This window comes from Leopardus geoffroyi, chromosome B3 (genome assembly GCF_018350155.1).
Source record: "Leopardus geoffroyi isolate Oge1 chromosome B3, O.geoffroyi_Oge1_pat1.0, whole genome shotgun sequence".
Classification (NCBI taxonomy): Eukaryota; Metazoa; Chordata; class Mammalia; order Carnivora; family Felidae; genus Leopardus; species Leopardus geoffroyi.
Window position 1 is genome coordinate 36191132 of NC_059337.1, and position 16335 is coordinate 36207466.

Below are 16335 nucleotides of genomic sequence, written 5' to 3' on the forward strand. Positions count from 1 at the left end.
ATCCACTAAATCCGTTAATCCTGAAAATTCCATATTGGCTGTTTCCATAAATGTTTAAGGGTATAAAAACAGCCCCTCCAATAGTAGAAATGTTTTCTGCGATTCTCTTTTTAACTGTTTAAGGGTCGATCCATCGCGTGGAACAGCAAAGAGATGCTAACATTTTTTTGAACAGGAACTGTGCTGAGTGTTTTACTTGTACCAGATCATGTAATTCTACGAGAACTCTGTGAGGTAGGGGTCATCATTTTCCCTCTCACGTAAATGCAGAAACTGAGGCAACCAGAGTTCAGACAATGCGCCTAAAGTCACACAGCCCTATTCAGTGGCAGAATGGGATTTGAGTTAATCCAGGTAGGGTGACATAAGAGCATTTAGCCCTACCGCCTTAAAGACCTGGGGTGTTTAGCTACAAGAGGTATTTAAAGCACACTCCTCACGGAAGCAGACATTGTATTCCCCACCCCAGCCTCAGTCTAAAGGCCAGCAAAGCTTTTCCTCATTTTCCTTATTTTGAGATAAAACTGTCTCACGATTGGTCAGACTTCTTCCCTCCAGACCTAGATAAGTTCGCTTTTTCTCTATCTTGAAGTCCCTTCATTGTGGCTCCCCAACCACCACCCTCCTTCTCAAAACAACAGCCCTGTGGCAGGAACAGGTCGTTACTCCCAATTTACAAATGGATACCATCCTTTTCCTGCTGGTTAATAGCAAGTGCTAGAATCTCTTGACACAAGTTTCACAAGAGAGGAGTTGCTTTAATGGACTAACTAACTAAAACCTACTAAAAGTAATACATGGTTGTGGCTTTTAAAAATCCAAGCGACATGAGGGGCGCCTGGGTAGCTCAGTTGGTTGAGCATCTGACTTCAGCTTGGGTCATGATCTCATGGCTTTTGAGTTTGAGCCCCGCATCGGGCTGTGTGCTGACAGCTCAGAGCCTGGAGCCTGCTTCAGATTCTGTGCCCCCCTCTCTCTCTGCCCCTAACCCACTCACATTCTGTCTCTGCCTCTCTCAAAAATAAAATCAACGTTAAAAAAATAATAATAATCTAAGCGATATGGAATGGATAAACTGACATGGAAAAATCTTACTCCCATCCTCTCCAACCCTTCTCCTCAGAGGTAATCATTTACCTTTTTACCTGTTTCTTTTTTTTTTTTTAATTAATGTTTATTTCCTTTTGAGAGAAAGAAAACAGTTGCACAAAGGAGATGCGGGGAGAAAGAGAGAGAGAGAGAGAGAGAGAGAGAGAGAGAGGATCCAAAGCAGGCTTTGCACTGACAGCACAGAGCCCGATTCGGGGCTTGAACTTACAAATCACAAGATCGTGACTTGAACTGAAGTCAGACACTCAATGACTGAGCCTCAGGCACCCCCACCTTTTGCTTGTTTCTTTTGAACACTTCCAGAAATTTTCCTTACATATATAAACACATGCATGTGAATCTTTTAGGATCATGCTATGTATACTGGTCTTCAACTTTTTCTTTTTTTAAAGTTTATTTATTTGAGTGGGGCGGGGTGCAGAGAGAAAGTTAGAGAATCCCAAGCAGGCTCCGAGCTGTGAGTGTGGAGCCTGATTCGACGCTTGATCCCATGACTGTGAGATCATGACCTGGGCAGAAATCAAGAATTTGATGCTTAACTGACTGAGCCACCCAGGCATGCCTTGCTTTTTTCACTTAACAAGCTATTCTGGGTATCTTTCAATAACAGCATTCCTGTTAATTGCCACATGAAAGCCTCCTCTCATGCAATTGTCTTCTCTTACAAAAATGCTTCATTGAAATTGCACATATATTTTTGGATGGATTTCTACAAGTGATATTCCTGGATAAAAGGCAAGAGCACTTTTAATTCTGAGACATAGAGCCCAACCACACTCCTTAAAAAGTTGTGATAATTTACACTCCAACCAACAGTCCGTTTTCCACGTGTCGTCAACGTGGTTTATTATCCAACTTTAAACCTTCCTTCAATATTTGAAAAGTTATTAATTCAGTCACTCTTTCAGACAGTGCTTATTATGCACCTTGTACTTGTCAGGCACCGCGGGAGGAGCTGTGTTTGCCCTAAACCAGGCATTCCCAACGCTAATCAGAACCCCCCCCCCCCCCCCCCCCCCGCATCCCCGGAGGTCTCGGTTCTTGGCCTGCGGAAGGGCCCAGAAAGCTGGGTAAGTTGTTGCTCTCTGTTTCATTCGGATGTTGTGTTTTGTTCTGTTTTGTTTAACAGCTTCCCAGGTGACTCAGCGGGATGATAAGCAGCCAAGTGCAGAGCAAATCTTCTCACTTCTTTCTCTGGGCGCAAACGCTTTCTGGAAATGAAGATGCTGGGAAGAGTCAGCACCCACTTCCCTAAAGTAGAACAGGGAAGTAACTGAGGTGATAATTAACTAGGGGTGCCCAAACGCAGACCCCTGTTGTCGCGCCCCACGCCCCAAAAAGCCAGTCCTGGGGGTCATTATTCCCAGTTTACAAATATGCCCCATCCCATTCCTGCTGGTTAACGAAAGTGCTGCAATCTCCCGACAGAGAAGTTTCACAACAGACTAGTTGCTTTAATTTACTAACGAGCGCCCCAGACAGCGACATCGCCACTAAACCAGGCTTAAAAGCTAGTGCCTGCGGGACTAATAATAATGGGCATGCGCAAAAGGCTCGGAGGCTCCGCGCGTGCCCCCTGGCGGTCAATAGTCCTCAGTGCAATTGAAAAGTTCGGCTTCCCTCGGCCACACTCGGTCTTTAGTCCCGCCTCTCGTCCCGCCCTTGCTCCCAGCACCGACGTTGATTGGCGAGCGGCAGGCTATAAAAGCTTGAAGGGAGGGCGGGGAGGAGTCTCAGGCACCTGCGCGGGTTGAGGATCTTGCGGGTGAAGCAGAGGCGAGCAGAGACGCCTTCATCCAGCCGCCTGCCCTCCTTTTCCAACCTCCTGCATCATTGCTTTCATCCTAGGCGACGTGGACGTGACAGGGAAGGTAACATGTCACTTTGTCCAGAAGGCAGTTTGCGGGCTCGAGGGAGCCACACCTTTGCGTCTGCTGCCCCACCGGCTGAGAATTCCCGGCTCAGCACTGGCTGGGGCCTCACCTGGGGGGACCTCCGGACGCCCCTGCCTTCTGTTGGCGGAGCCGGTCCCGTGGGTTTAGGATTAAGGAATGCATGAGGCCAGACCTGGTTGAGCGTCTCGGCCTTCAGAAGGTTCCCACCTTAGGGCCTGAATACCCTCACCTGTACCTGGTAACCTGGAAGGTGCGCCCAAGTGGGAATTGAATGAATGAATGAATGAATGAATGAATGAATGAATGAATGAAACTTGCGATGGGGGGGGGGGGGGGGCAGGCCTGGTTTTGTGCCCTTGCACGGCCTGCTGCATTGGAAAGAGCATTTACTGGCCCAGAGCCTTGGATTCCAGCTCTGGCTGTCCCATTCGCTGCCGCTGAGCAAGTTCCTCCCACCCTCTGGGCCCCGATTTCCTCCCGTGTAAAAGGAAAGGGTGGGACAGTGTGATGAATGCATATTGAACACCAACGATGAGCCAGACGTTGTGATAAGTATGGGGGATACAGGTGAGCCACAGCCCTGCTCCCCAAGCTTACTGTATGGGGGAGGATGATACTGAACAACCTGTCATAAACGCGTAATTACACATCTACTATTAAGAGACGGTAAGACAGAGAACTTTCAGAAGAGGATTTTATACAGCCTGGGTGGGCTTCCTTGATGGAAGGCTTGACAGAATTAACTGGGGTAGGTAGTCACTGGCCCTGGCGAGAGCGGGGAATAGCAAATACAAAGATATAGAAGGTGAAACACACACTTTTTCCCCCTTTTAATTGGCTGTGATAATAACCCTCAAAGTATACAAGCCAGAGGAGTGGAAGCTTTGGTGAGTTAAATTGAGTAGAAGTTGGAGGGTTCTTTGGAAGCCCATAACTATTTTGAGCAATCTTGTGAAAATAAGGGATGGCCCCTGACCCTGTGTCCTCATAGGAGTGTTCCGGAAGGTTGTTGAATCAGACCTGAACAGTCCAGGTTTCATGGTGCTGTGTAGAATCTGTTCTTTGACTTCGAGAGACATCGGGCTGCTTCAGAAGAACGAAAACAACAACAACGCTCTCTTGAAAGCAGCCCACGTCTACCTCAAGCTGAATTATCCAGGCTGGTTTGCACAGATAAGAAGATGGAGAGGTGGCTTGTACAGTGACAGAAGAAAAAAAAAAAAATCAAGGGCTCATCACTGTACCTTATAAAAGCACATGTGTGGAGGGGACACTGTCACAGTAGAAGACATACCGGAGACCCCTGAGGTGGTGAGCCTGGCTTTGTCTTAACCTTAGCTGCGCGAACCTGGCAGGCACTCAAACTCTCTGAGCCAACAGTCTGATAGACGAACAGGGCGAATGAAGTTCTCCTGATGAGGTCAAGTTCAGAATGGGAAAACAGGTGAAAGTTATTTCTAAACTACAAAGCTCAACCCAACCAAACCAGGAACCGCCTGGCTCGCGTTGTTCCCGCAGAATTTTACTGTAGATCCTCCTTCAAATTATGGGGAGAAAGGATTTGGCAGCTTTTATTTGCATTTGTAGCGATATACCAAGTTGTTCTGTTGCATACGTATTTTGAATTCTTTCATTTTAATTAGAGCGTTTCTCTTTTCCAAAAGGTGGTTTTAGAATTTCATGTGTGGTTCTCTCATCATTTTTAGAAGAAAGAAGAAAAAACAAAACAAAACAAAACAGGGTAAAACAGTTGACAGGAGGTTTGGATTTTTTTTTGTTTTATGCCATTGTGTAACACATCCAGTGACAATATGGATTTTTGTAAAAACTGTTGTTCTTAGATGGTTTGTCGGGAAGCAAGTCTGTTCCTAAAATTCTCTTACCCCTAATCCTGGCCCCCTTGCTAATCCCAGCCACGGACCTGGGTGTGCTTTCAGTGGTCACAGGAGAGATGTGAACAGAACCTGAGAAACAGTGGAGCTTTTTTTTAAATTTTTAACATTTATTTATTTTTGAGACAGAGAGAGACAGAGCATGAACGGGGGAGGGTCAGAGAGAGGGAGACACAGAATCTGAAACAGGCTCCAGGCTCTGAGCTGTCAGCACAGAACCCGATGCGGGGCTCGAACTCACTGACCGCGAAATCACGACCTGAGCCGAAGTCCGCCGGTTAACCGACTGAGTCACCCAGGCGCCCCAACCATGGAGCTTTTTAAACAAAGTAGCGAGTATGCTTGGTGAACAATCAGAAGTGGGAAAGCAGTTATGAGAAACCAAAGCTGCTGCCTGATTGCAAAGGACTGGCAGGAGGGGGTTTGAAGAGCGCAAGGCTTAGGCTTGCTGAACCTGGGGATTCTGAGACCCAGGGTTGCCAGCTGTGTTCTTTGTACCTTATGCAGAAGGGAAATAGTGTCAGCATACGGGCAAGCATTGATGGGCATGTTCCCTTACTCTGTTCATTCCCCAATATAAACTAGAGACTGTTCCCATTTTGCCAAGAAGAAATTCAGGGTCAGGGGAACTAAAAGGGGAGTGGAATTAGGCCGACTTTTTAATTCAATATCAAGTGAATAAAAAGATAGCATTTCTACAGGGCTATGTGAGTCTCCTAGTTTGATCATCTTTGGGAAAGGTTTTAGCTCTATTTAGATTTTTACTACCTTAAAGGATTTCTTTTCAAAAGCTGGGCCCACCCATGAGGCCATGTTAACACTTGAGTCTTGGGGGTGCCTGGGTGGCTCAGTCGGTTAGGCGTCCAGCTCTTGGTTTTGGCTCAGGCCGAGTCAGGCTCTGTGCTGACTGTGGAGCCTGCTTGGGATTCTCTGTCTCTCTCTCTCAAATAAATAAACGTTAAAACAAAACAAAACAAAACAAAACACTTGAGTATTACTATAGTGAACATTTGTGATTGTACTGTTTGGTTCAGATAACTGAACTTGATGTTTATAATATCACGATTTACCACTTTTGTGTTCTAGGTGCTGTTTTCCTTTATCTTCTTCTTTTTTTTTTTTTTTTTCAACGTTTATTTATTTTTGGGACAGAGAGAGACAGAGCATGAACGGGGGAGGGACAGAGAGAGGGAGACACAGAATCGGAAACAGGCTCCAGGCTCTGAGCCATCAGCCCAGAGCCCGACGTGGGGCTCGAACTCCCGGACCGCGAGATCGTGACCTGGCTGAAGTCGGACGCTTAACCAACTGCGCCACCCAGGTGCCCCTCCTTTATCTTCTTAAGTGTTCTCTTTAACCCATTGAAAATATTTCCTTGGCTACATGAAGTGTCGGTATTCCCTCCTGACACCCGAGTGCTCACCAAAGGCAAGGAATTCCTATTCTCTCAGAACTCTCCAGAACCCAGTGAAGTAGACACTATCATTACAGATGAGGAAACTGGTGCAGGAGGGGAGAAAGGAGTGACAGCCTGGGGAGAGATGCAAAGAGTAGGCTTTGCAGTCGGGGCCTGGTTTGAATCCTTCCACCCACTTACTAGTCTTTACCTCCCGCTAACCTCTGGCTTCCACTTGACCCATCTGTGACTTGGGGCTTTCCCTTGGGATCGTTGTGCAGAATGCCAGGACGTGATGACGTGCCTGAGATCAGTGCGGCCTTGGCTGTTGGCTGACAGATGAGGCTAGGGGGGAGAACTAGGCACCGAACGTAGATGTCGATCAGGTTTCATTTAAGCTCTATGCCCAAGGGGGGGTTTGAACTCATGACCCCCAAAACAAGAGTTGCACGCTCCACCTGAGCTGGCAGGAGCCCCACCGTCATTTTTGTTTTACGACTTATTCCTCACTGGTCTGCAAATGACTCATTTCTAATACATGAAAACTCCCAAAAGTCGAATGACATCTATGTGCTACTGTTCTGACGGTCCACAAGTGAGCGTCCCTGCCTGATCTTTTGTAGATGTCCCAGCTTTTATTTTGGACCTTTAGGAAAAGGGTGGGGTGTTATACGCAGTTTGCTGGGATTTGTTTTCAACCCAACCTTATACCATTAAGGATTTCTCTATACCCATAGTTCATTTTCAAAGCTAACTTAGGATCATTTATTTTCTAGTTGAAGGACCTTTTGAAGGAGTGTTGCCATTTTAAAGTACTGCTTTGAACACTTTAAAGTACTGCTCTGATTCCCATTGCATATTTTCTCTCAGGTAATACCTGGAAGCGGAGTTGTGGGTTGTAGGTGGTATTTTACAAGGCACACCAGCCATTTACCCAAGTGGTTGTAAAACTGACACACGTGGTCTCATACGATGGAGTGAGGACAGCCAGGGATTTAAGTCCAGCTTTTCATCAACTCCTGATCTCATCAGGTGTTAAATGGAGACAAAAAAGGGCCACAATGTTCCATGTGCCTGGCACTTAATAGATGCTCTGAAGACAAAATCAGGTTTCATAAACCCAAGTCTTCGGGTCCCCTGGTATTTTGAAGTGAACCAGTCTCCACACCAGTGTTCAGCCACCCTTGGAGGTCCCCCAAACCTGTTAGTCAAACACTGGTTTGAATTTTGGTTTTAGCCTCTTTGTGGAAATACGTGGGGACTCAAACCTGAATTCTTCCCACTCTTTCAGTACTACGGAACTAAACCCAAAGTTTTAATAGTACTCTGGCTCAGCACAGCACAAATATTTGTAGCCAGGAATATATTTGGGATTTTCAAGAGGTCTTGATTACACCATCAGTGACTCTTCTTCCCATCAAGGGGACAAACCCTGTAATCATGAACTAACACACGTGGCCCCGACAAGGCATCTGCTCTGATGTTGTCTTCTCCCACCTCCCCACACAGTTCTCGGTGCAACAATACTAGATGCATTTTTGGTACAGCATCCAGCTTGTGTGCTATTTCCCACCACGAGATGCTAGCAGGGGTAAACACCCAGCTGGTGTCATACCAGAAGGCTGATCATCCTGACAAAGCACATCCCCAAACAACCGGCAGAACCAACAGCAACAAATAGTTCAGCTTTTTATTGAACAGATTACAGAAGAGATTTAGTCAAAAAGACCAAAGCCCATGTCATCATCAGACTCCTCTGATTCTTCTTTCTTTGCTTCCACTTTCTTCTCCTCAGCTAAAAAACAAAAACAGTCGATCACACACCTCAGTATTTTACACTCCAAAGACCCCAGGCCCTTCAGCATACATGGTCAAAAATACCCTAGATGTCCAACTATTCCCCTGGGTTTAGAATTTCTATACATCATCGACTCTTAGCAAACTAAAAAGTATTATAGGTGGGGCACATGGGTGACTCAGTTGTGGTTGAGCCTGACTTCAGCTCAAAAAAAAAAAAATTTTTTTTTTTAAGTATTGTAGGCAAGATAGCTCTTCATCTCCACACTCCTCCCTCCCATACCCCCCCCCCCCAAAAAAAAAGTTTTCTACCTGGGGCAGCAGCGGTGGAAGGAGCAGGACCGCCTGCTGGTGCAGCACCAGCTGCTGGAGCGGGTCCACCAGCTCCTACATTGCAGATGAGGCTCCCGATGTTGACGTTGGCCAGGGCCTGTAACACAGTACACATACAGGTGACACTCAGTTCTGTCCTTTTGTTATAGCACCTACCCCACAAAAGGTACCCCATTTCAACTTACAGCAATAATTTCCCAACACTACATTGCTCTTCCTTTCTCCTTTGCTGCAGTCTGACAGTGACATTTTGTCTGCCACTGAGATTCCCTAAGACTTACTTTAGATAGGGCCATGCATATTAAAAATTAGTCACAAAAAAAATGACTCAAGCTTTGAATGTTACAATTGCAATGCAGTACCTTAAGTAGCAAGATAGAATAACTGAATCCCTTCAATAGATGAGAAAACCGGTCCCAAAATGCTGGCTTAAGTTGTTGGCAAAAAACGCAAGCTTCCTTAAACACTCAAAGCAGGATTCTTTCCATAGTTCCAGGTCTCCTCTCAACACTGATTTCAATTTTTCAGACTGCTAGTCCAGGGACTTTTTATTAAAGAGGAGTACCTTTCTTAAAAGCCTAATGCTTTCAATCCTTCAAAACTCTTTGGAGGACATAACCTGAAGAGATAGAAGCTAATAGCCTCTTGCCAGAGATTAAGTAACATATACAATGGAAGGTAGCCAGTGCCAAGTTCCTGGGGGTAGGAATCCTGTCTTCATCAGTCTTTTAATATCCTAACAAACAGTAAATGGTCAATGAAAGGCCACCAAGCCCAATTTCCACGAAACCAGATCTTGCTGGAAGGATTTGCTTGAAGCAGTGTGGGTGGTATTATCTCCTGAGTGACCCTTTTAGGCAGTCATCTGGCTGGTATCTCGTGTAGTTTTTGGTCATGGTTTCAGAACACAAGGAAAGAGAAACCAGACTGAGATCAAGAAAGAAAAGGCAAGACAGGGGGCGCCTGGGTGGCGCAGTCGGTTAAGCGTCCGACTTCAGCCAGGTCACAATCTCGCGGTCCGTGAGTTCGAGCCCCGCGTCGGGCTCTGGGCTGATGGCTCAGAGCCTGGAGCCTGTTTCCGATTCTGTGTCTCCCTCTCTCTCTGCCCCTCCCCCGTTCATGCTCTGTCTCTCTCTGTCCCAAAAATAAATAAACGTTGAAAAAAAAAAAAAATTAAAAAAAAAAAAAAAAAGAAAAGGCAAGACAAACTTTAATTAGACACTAGATGTGGAACTACAAAGAAGTTGTCACTTCAAAAAGATCCAGTGGAACACGGCATCTTCCAGCATTTTTCATGTCCTAGGAATACGTGAGTTGTGGAAGGTAATCAGTTCACCTTCCACAAGTCTGCTTCTCGAAGTCACTTTGAGGCCACCACCTTACCTTTGCAAACAAGCCCGGCCAGAAAGGCTCAACATTTACACCCGCTGCTTTAATGAGGGCGTTGATCTTATCCTCCTAAAAAAGGTAAAACAGAAAAATCCATCAGGAAGCGTAACTTTCCTAAATGTCTCCAAAATACTGCGATTGAAAGTAAATCACTCAAAACGTGAGTACAAAACCGTGCGTAACCACTTTAAATATTCCATCCGTATTTCATGTATGCTTATCTAAACCCATCATGTCTAACACAAGTCTTACACTCTTAAGATTATCACGAGCAAAAGAAATGCATCCTGCTCCCGTGTGCCAGGCACCTGGCTGCCATTTCACAGGCCGGGACCTGCCTAAGTCACGCAGCTATTTTAAGTTACGAGTCAGGCCGCGGGGTGGAGCAAGCTTATGTGCTGGCCCAACAAGGCCTACTAAGAGGACCGCAGGAATTCAAGGCCATCCCACCAAACAGGGATAAAGTGCCCTCGGTGCGGGTGAGGATGCCCCCACGCCGAGAAGGCTTCGCTAAAGAAAGCTTCCCAAGGCCGGAGCGCGCAGCCCAAGTGAAATCCAGTCCCTCGGGGGCCAGCACGTGGCCAAGGTCCCCGGCGGCCGGGCACGCGGGCCCGCCCGCTACCGAGCGTCCGCCCCGCCGCCGGGGTGCTGACGGCCGCGGCTCCGGCCGGAAGGGCTTGGCAGGGACGCCTGGCACGTAGAGGGGAAAAGGCTGCCCGCAAGCACACCCCGCCGCCGGCCCAAGCCCGCACTCACCGTGACCGTCACCTCGTCGTCGTGCAGGATGAGGGCCGAGTAGATGCAGGCGAGCTCCGAGACGGAGGCCATGATGCGGGCGAGTGCTGAGCGGACGCTGCCGAGCGCGGTGCTAGTCGCCGGGTGAAGTGAGAGGCTCACCCCAACGCGGCCTTAGCTTCCTCGGAAGAACCGAGCACCTTAGCGGCAGCTGAGGAAAGGGAGCCCCGCGCCTGCGCACGGTGTCTTATACTGGTCACGCGGACCAATCGGCGCCCGCGCCTGGCGGAAGAGGCGGAGCGAGAAGCTCCTGCGAGGACCACCAGGGCGCCTGCGCACAAAGCGTGACTGGCTTGTTAGCGAGTTCAGAAAGTTGGTGGGTCCGCGCTTGCAGTGGCGTCTTCTCTTGGTTCAGCTGAAACGCAGGGCTCATGAACAGTAAAAATATTTTTAGGAAAAAGTTATCTAGGTAAATGGACGTCACTCGCACGTACTGTATCCCATGTAACAGTATTTAGGCATTTAATGACGTCGGCAGCCTCCCCCAGCTGGCTGTGACCACTTGGAGCGCAGGAGCTAAATTTCAGCCCGGAGGGCTCGCTTGCTTAGCGCAGCGTCTCGGATAAAATAAGTGATTTAAGAGGAAGCGAGAAGCGTGTTCGGAGAGCAGTAGCATTTGAGCACCTATATCCCAGGAATTGAGCCACACTCTACAAGGATTCATTTAATCCCGACACAGCCTAAGAGGTAAGCAACTATTATTTTAAGTACAGAAGATCTGTTAAGAATTTAGGGAAACTTTCCACTTCAATTTCTTTTTCTTTCCCTTTTTTTTTTTTTTTTTTTTATAACTTAGGCATCCTGTGTTAGGGTGGAAATTGTCTAAAATTTGCCCTTAAAATGTTCAAGACATCTTGATGCACCTGCTGCCTGTGTGGGTGCTGAATTGCCATCGTGTATCTTTTGAAGCTTAATAAAATTGGTATTGGATTCTATATTTAGTTTAAAAAATTTTTGAGGTATAATTGACATAACATTTTTATTTCAGGTGTATACCATAATTGATATTTGTATATGTTGCAAGGTGGTAACAACAAGTCTAGTTAATAGTTTAACATCCATCACCATACAGTTACCACTTTTAAGGTCTACTCTTAGCAACTTTTAAGGAGGAAATAATATATTAATAACGATAGTCACCACGTTGTACATTACATCTAGTGACTTACAACTGAAGGTTTGTAACTTTTGACCCCTTTCACCCATTCCATGCCTCCCTCTGGCAACCATCAATCTGTTCTCTGGATATAGGAGTTTGGTTTGTTTATTTTTGTTTGTTGTGGGATCCCACATATAAGTGAGATCATACAGTAGTCTTTCTCTGACTTATTTTACACAGTATAATGCCCTCAAGGCCCACCCATTTGTCTCAGATGGCAAGATGTTATACTTTTTTACAGGTAATATTCCCCTGTGGGTGACATTTACTTTATCCGTTCACTTTGGTTGTTTCCATGTCTCGGCTATTGTAAATAATGCTGCTACGAACACGGGGATGAATATATCTTTTGGAATTAGTGTTTTTGTTGTCTTCTGATAAGTACCCAAGAGTGGAATTGCTGGATCCTATGGTAGTAATACTTTTAATCTGGGGGGGGGGGGGGACCTCTATGCTGTTTTCCAAGGTGCTTGCACCAATTTATAGTCCCACCGATTGTGCACAGATGTTCCCTTTTCTTCACATCCTTATGACCACTTAGTGTTCTTGTCTTCTTGATGACAGCCATTCTAACAGGTGTGAGGCGATATCTTACTGTGGTTTTAATTTGCATTTCCCCGATAATTGGTATTGTTGAGTATCTTTTCATGTGCTTTTTTGGCCATCACATGCCTTTGAAAAATGTCTATTCAGATCTTTTGCCTATTTTTAATGGGATTTTTCTTTATACGGAGTTGTATGAGTTCAATGTTTATTTGTTTTTGAGAAAGAGAGAACCAGAGTACGAGCGGGGCAGGGGCAGAGAGAGAGGGAGACACAGCATCCGAAGCAGGCTCCAGGCTCTGAGCTGTCAGCACAGAGCCCGACGCAGGGCTAGAACTCACCACGAGATCATGACTTGAGCTGAAGTTGGACGCTTAACTGACCGAGCCATCCAGGCATCACTATAAATTTTTCTCCTATTCAGTAGGTTGCCTTTTCAGTTTGTTGATGATTTCCTTTGCTGTACAGAAGTTTTTAGTTTGATGTAGTCCCACTTGTTTACTTTAGCTTTTTTGCCTTGGCTTTTGGAGTCAGATGCAAAAAAAATCATTGTCAAGATCAGTGTCAGGTAGTTTACTGCCTATGTTTTCTTCTAGGAGTTTTATGTTGCAGGCAAGTCTTTAACTCATTTTGAATTAATTTTTGTGTAAAGTTTAAGGTAGTGGTCCATTTTCATTCTTTTGCATGTGGCTGTCCAGTTTTCCCAACACCATTCATTAAGGAGACTGTCCTTTCCTGAGTGTATATTCTTTTGTCATAAATTGAGTATATATGAATGGCTTTATTTCTGTACCATTGATCTGTGTGCCTGTTTTAATGTCAACGTCTGTTTGGTAACTGTAGTTTTATGGTTTGAAATCAGGGAGCATGAAGTCTCCAGCTTTATTCTTTCTCAAGATTGCTTTGGCGATTCAGGGTCTGTTGTAGTTCCATACGAATTTGGGGATTGTTCTATCTCTGAAAAATGCCATTGGAATTTCAATGGAGATTGCTTTGAATCTGTAGATTGCTTTGAGTAGTATGCACATTTTGATAATATGAATTTAACAGTTTAACAATTCTTCTGATTCATGACCACAAAATATCCTTCTTTTCTTTTTTTATTTTGAGAGAGAGAGAGAGAGAGAGAGAGAGACCGACCCAAGCAGGCTCCATGCTCAGCACGGAGCCTGATGGGCTCGATCCGTGACCCTGGGACCATGACCCAAGCTGAAATCAAGAATCAGGCACTCAATCTACTGAGCCACCCAAGTGCCCCCAAAATACTATTTATTTGTGCCATCTTTCATTTCTTTTCATCAGGATCTTAACTTCTTTATTTTTGATATTTTTTAAATTTTCGATATTTTGAATTGTCTAAAACGTGTACATATTGTTTTACTACATGATATGAAACCTAAATGTAATTCCTCCTATCAGAAATGATCATCTTGGGGTGCCTGGGTGGCGCAGTCGGTTAAGCGTCCGACTTCAGCCAGGTCACGATCTCGGGGTCCGTGAGTTCGAGCCCCGCGTCAGGCTCTGGGCTGATGGCTCAGGGCCTGGAGCCTGTTTCCGATTCTGTGTCTCCCTCTCTCTCTGCCCCTCCCCTGTTCATGCTCTGTCTCTCTCTGTCCCAAAAATAAATAAACGTTGAAAAAAAAAAAAAAGATCATCTTTACATTTTCCATCAACTATTTCCCTCTCGGAATTCACGTAGTTTCCTAGAAAGGTGGTGTAGTCAATGTCATTATTTCATAATCATCCCTGACCAAACATCTCCATTGGAATCCCCCAGTTTAGAGGGCACCTGGGTGGCTCAGTTAAGCCTGCAACTTCGGCTCAGATCATGATTTCGCGGTTCCTGAATTTGAGCCCCATGTTGGGTTCAGTGCTGACAGCTCAGAGCCTGGAGCTTGCTTTGGATTCTGTGTCTCCCTCCCTCACTCTCAGCCCTTCCCTGCTTGTGATGTCTCTCTCTCTCAAAAATAAATATTAAAAAAAATTTTTTTAAAGGGAATCCCTCAGTTTAGGGACCCACTTGGATCACTCTTAGTCACAAATATGAACATATCTTAACATCCCAAACTTTTAAAAGAGCTTAAAAAATGTCAAGCTTTCTGAAAATAAAAGTTATGATGAGTTTTCATCCAAATCTGAGAAGCACTTATAGTGGAATTTGGGTGGAAAAGGAATACATTTTAAAGCTATTGAAAAATTCAAACAAAAAAGAAAAATTCAGACCTTTCCAAAGTCAGAATGGATCAGTCCAAAACACAGTCACACCCCACCCCTCCACCCCATCTCCAGTGTACTTCAAAAAAAAAAAAAAACAAAAACAAAAAAAAAAAAACTGATCTGGTAAATATGATACATCAACACAAAGTAAAACAAAATATCACTCTGTTGAACTATATTAATTAGAAACCTTTTAAATCAATATTTTGTATCCCCTAATTGTCTTATAATTGTAGCAGCAAAACCTGAATGTTAGAGTATAAAAAAGATAAATTATAAGTTCTTCTTGTAAATGTAAACACAAAAATCCAAAATAAAATGTGAATGTCAATTATGTCAGTAAAGCTGGAAAAAAATTAAGGATTAATGAACTGAGTGCAGTACTGTGTATGAAAATATGGTGTATTGTGACTAAACAGGATAGCTCAACATAAAATCTATTAAAAATAATTCATTAATGAGTTAAAGAGGAAGATCTATATGAAATTCTTATAGATTCAAAAAACCACTTGATAAAATTAAGTAACTATTCACGTTGACTCTTAGAAAATGGGAGGAGAAGGTAACTTCCTTAGCCTGATACGGTATCTACTAAAAATCTATGACAAACATCATACTTTTTTTTGCTTTTTTTTCCTTTGAGAGACCAAGAGAGAGAGCACAAGTGGGGGAGGAGCAGAGAGAAGGAGACAGAGGATCTGAAGCGGGCTCTGTGCTGACAGCAGAGAGCCTGACGCAGGGCTCAAACTCCTAAACTGTGAGATCATGACCTGAGCTGAAGTCGGATGCTCAACCAACTGAGCACCAAGATGCCCCACAAACATCATACCTAATGGTGAAACTTTAAAACCTACTCTTTAAAATCAGGCACAAATAAGGGTATCTCCTTTCTCTACTTCTGCTTCAATTACTATTTTAGAGTTCAACTATCTCCATAAGACAAGAAAGGAAAAGATTATTAAATTGGAGAGTTATAAACTCTCTTTATTCATAGGTAATATGATTATTTATCCATTTATTTATCCATAGGCAAAACAATGTAATAAGTAGTTCAGTAAGGTAGCTAGATTCAAGATTAATACACAAAAGATAGCAGCATTTCTGTGATCTGCCAAAGTCAGTTACAAAATGTAGTATTAAAAAAATACACCTTATGCAATAGCAACAAAAATCATTTTGTTTCTAGGAGTAAATCTAATAAGATATGCATGACCATTATTTAAAATTTTCTTAAGTTTATTTATTTATTTTGAGAGAGACCGAGTGAGAGCGGGGAAGGGTCAGAGAGAGAGAGAGAGAGAGAGAGAGAGAGAATCCCAACTAGGCTCTGCACCCTCAGCACAGAGCCCAGTGCTGAGCTCAGTCTCACAAACCATGAGATCCTGACCTGAGCCAAAGTCAAGAGTCGGATGCCCACTGACTGAGCCACTCAGGCACCCCTTAAAAATTACAAAACTTTATGGAACATCAAAGGCAACCTAAATGGAGTGATATACCATATTCACAGATGGAAAGATTTTAAAATGGGTAATTCTCTCCAAATTGTATAATTTCAATCAATATTCCATTAGGGGTTTTGGTGAAATTTGACAAGTTGACCTTAAATTTTCATGGAAGGATCAAGGACCAATAATAATGAAGACAGTTTTCTAAAATATAACAGGCTTTACTTACATGTAAATTCCATGCAGGACACAGACTTTGGTTTGCCACTGCATTTCTTATGCCTAAAACAATGTCTGGCACATAGGAGACACTCCAATAAATACATGCTGGATGAAATAAAACTGTGTTACTGACATAACAAAT

The 16335-nt window shown here is 44.3% G+C and overlaps 1 protein-coding gene and 1 long non-coding RNA gene across 5 annotated transcripts in view; one reads left to right on the forward strand and one right to left on the reverse strand.

Annotated features, from left to right (window-relative positions):
- Positions 1-7969: 7969 nt before the first annotated feature.
- On the reverse strand, positions 7970-10766 carry RPLP1 (ribosomal protein lateral stalk subunit P1). The gene is made up of 4 exons (XM_045449277.1): positions 10569-10766; positions 9807-9881; positions 8403-8520; positions 7970-8088 (listed from the first exon to the last, which is right to left on the reverse strand). The coding sequence occupies exons 1-4, from the start codon at positions 10638-10640 to the stop codon at positions 8009-8011; spliced, it is 345 nt and encodes a 114-aa protein (XP_045305233.1). The 5' UTR covers positions 10641-10766; the 3' UTR covers positions 7970-8008.
- A 19-nt stretch (positions 10767-10785) lies between these two features.
- Positions 10786-16335, forward strand: part of LOC123582801 — a 65339-nt gene continuing 59789 nt past the window's right edge. For 3 of the 4 annotated variants that reach the window (XR_006704571.1, XR_006704572.1, XR_006704570.1), the window contains exons 1-2: positions 10786-11294; positions 11947-12007. This is a non-coding gene — a long non-coding RNA (uncharacterized LOC123582801). The remainder of the gene's footprint in view (positions 11295-11946; positions 12008-16335) is intronic. The other variant, XR_006704569.1, reaches the window with a different exon arrangement.

What these genes read in the sequence shown, in the direction of transcription:
- RPLP1 (XM_045449277.1), bottom strand. Translation starts at nt 10,640, where the DNA reads ATGGCCTCCGTCTCGGAGCTCGCCTGCATCTACTCGGCCCTCATCCTG. An exon ending in GGCCGGGCTTGTTTGCAAAG is followed by an intron (nt 8,521 to 9,806) that starts GTAAGGTGGTGG and finishes ACTGTGTTACAG; the next exon opens with GCCCTGGCCAACGTCAACAT. An exon ending in TTCCACCGCTGCTGCCCCAG is followed by an intron (nt 8,089 to 8,402) that starts GTAGAAAACTTT and finishes TTTGTTTTTTAG; the next exon opens with CTGAGGAGAAGAAAGTGGAA.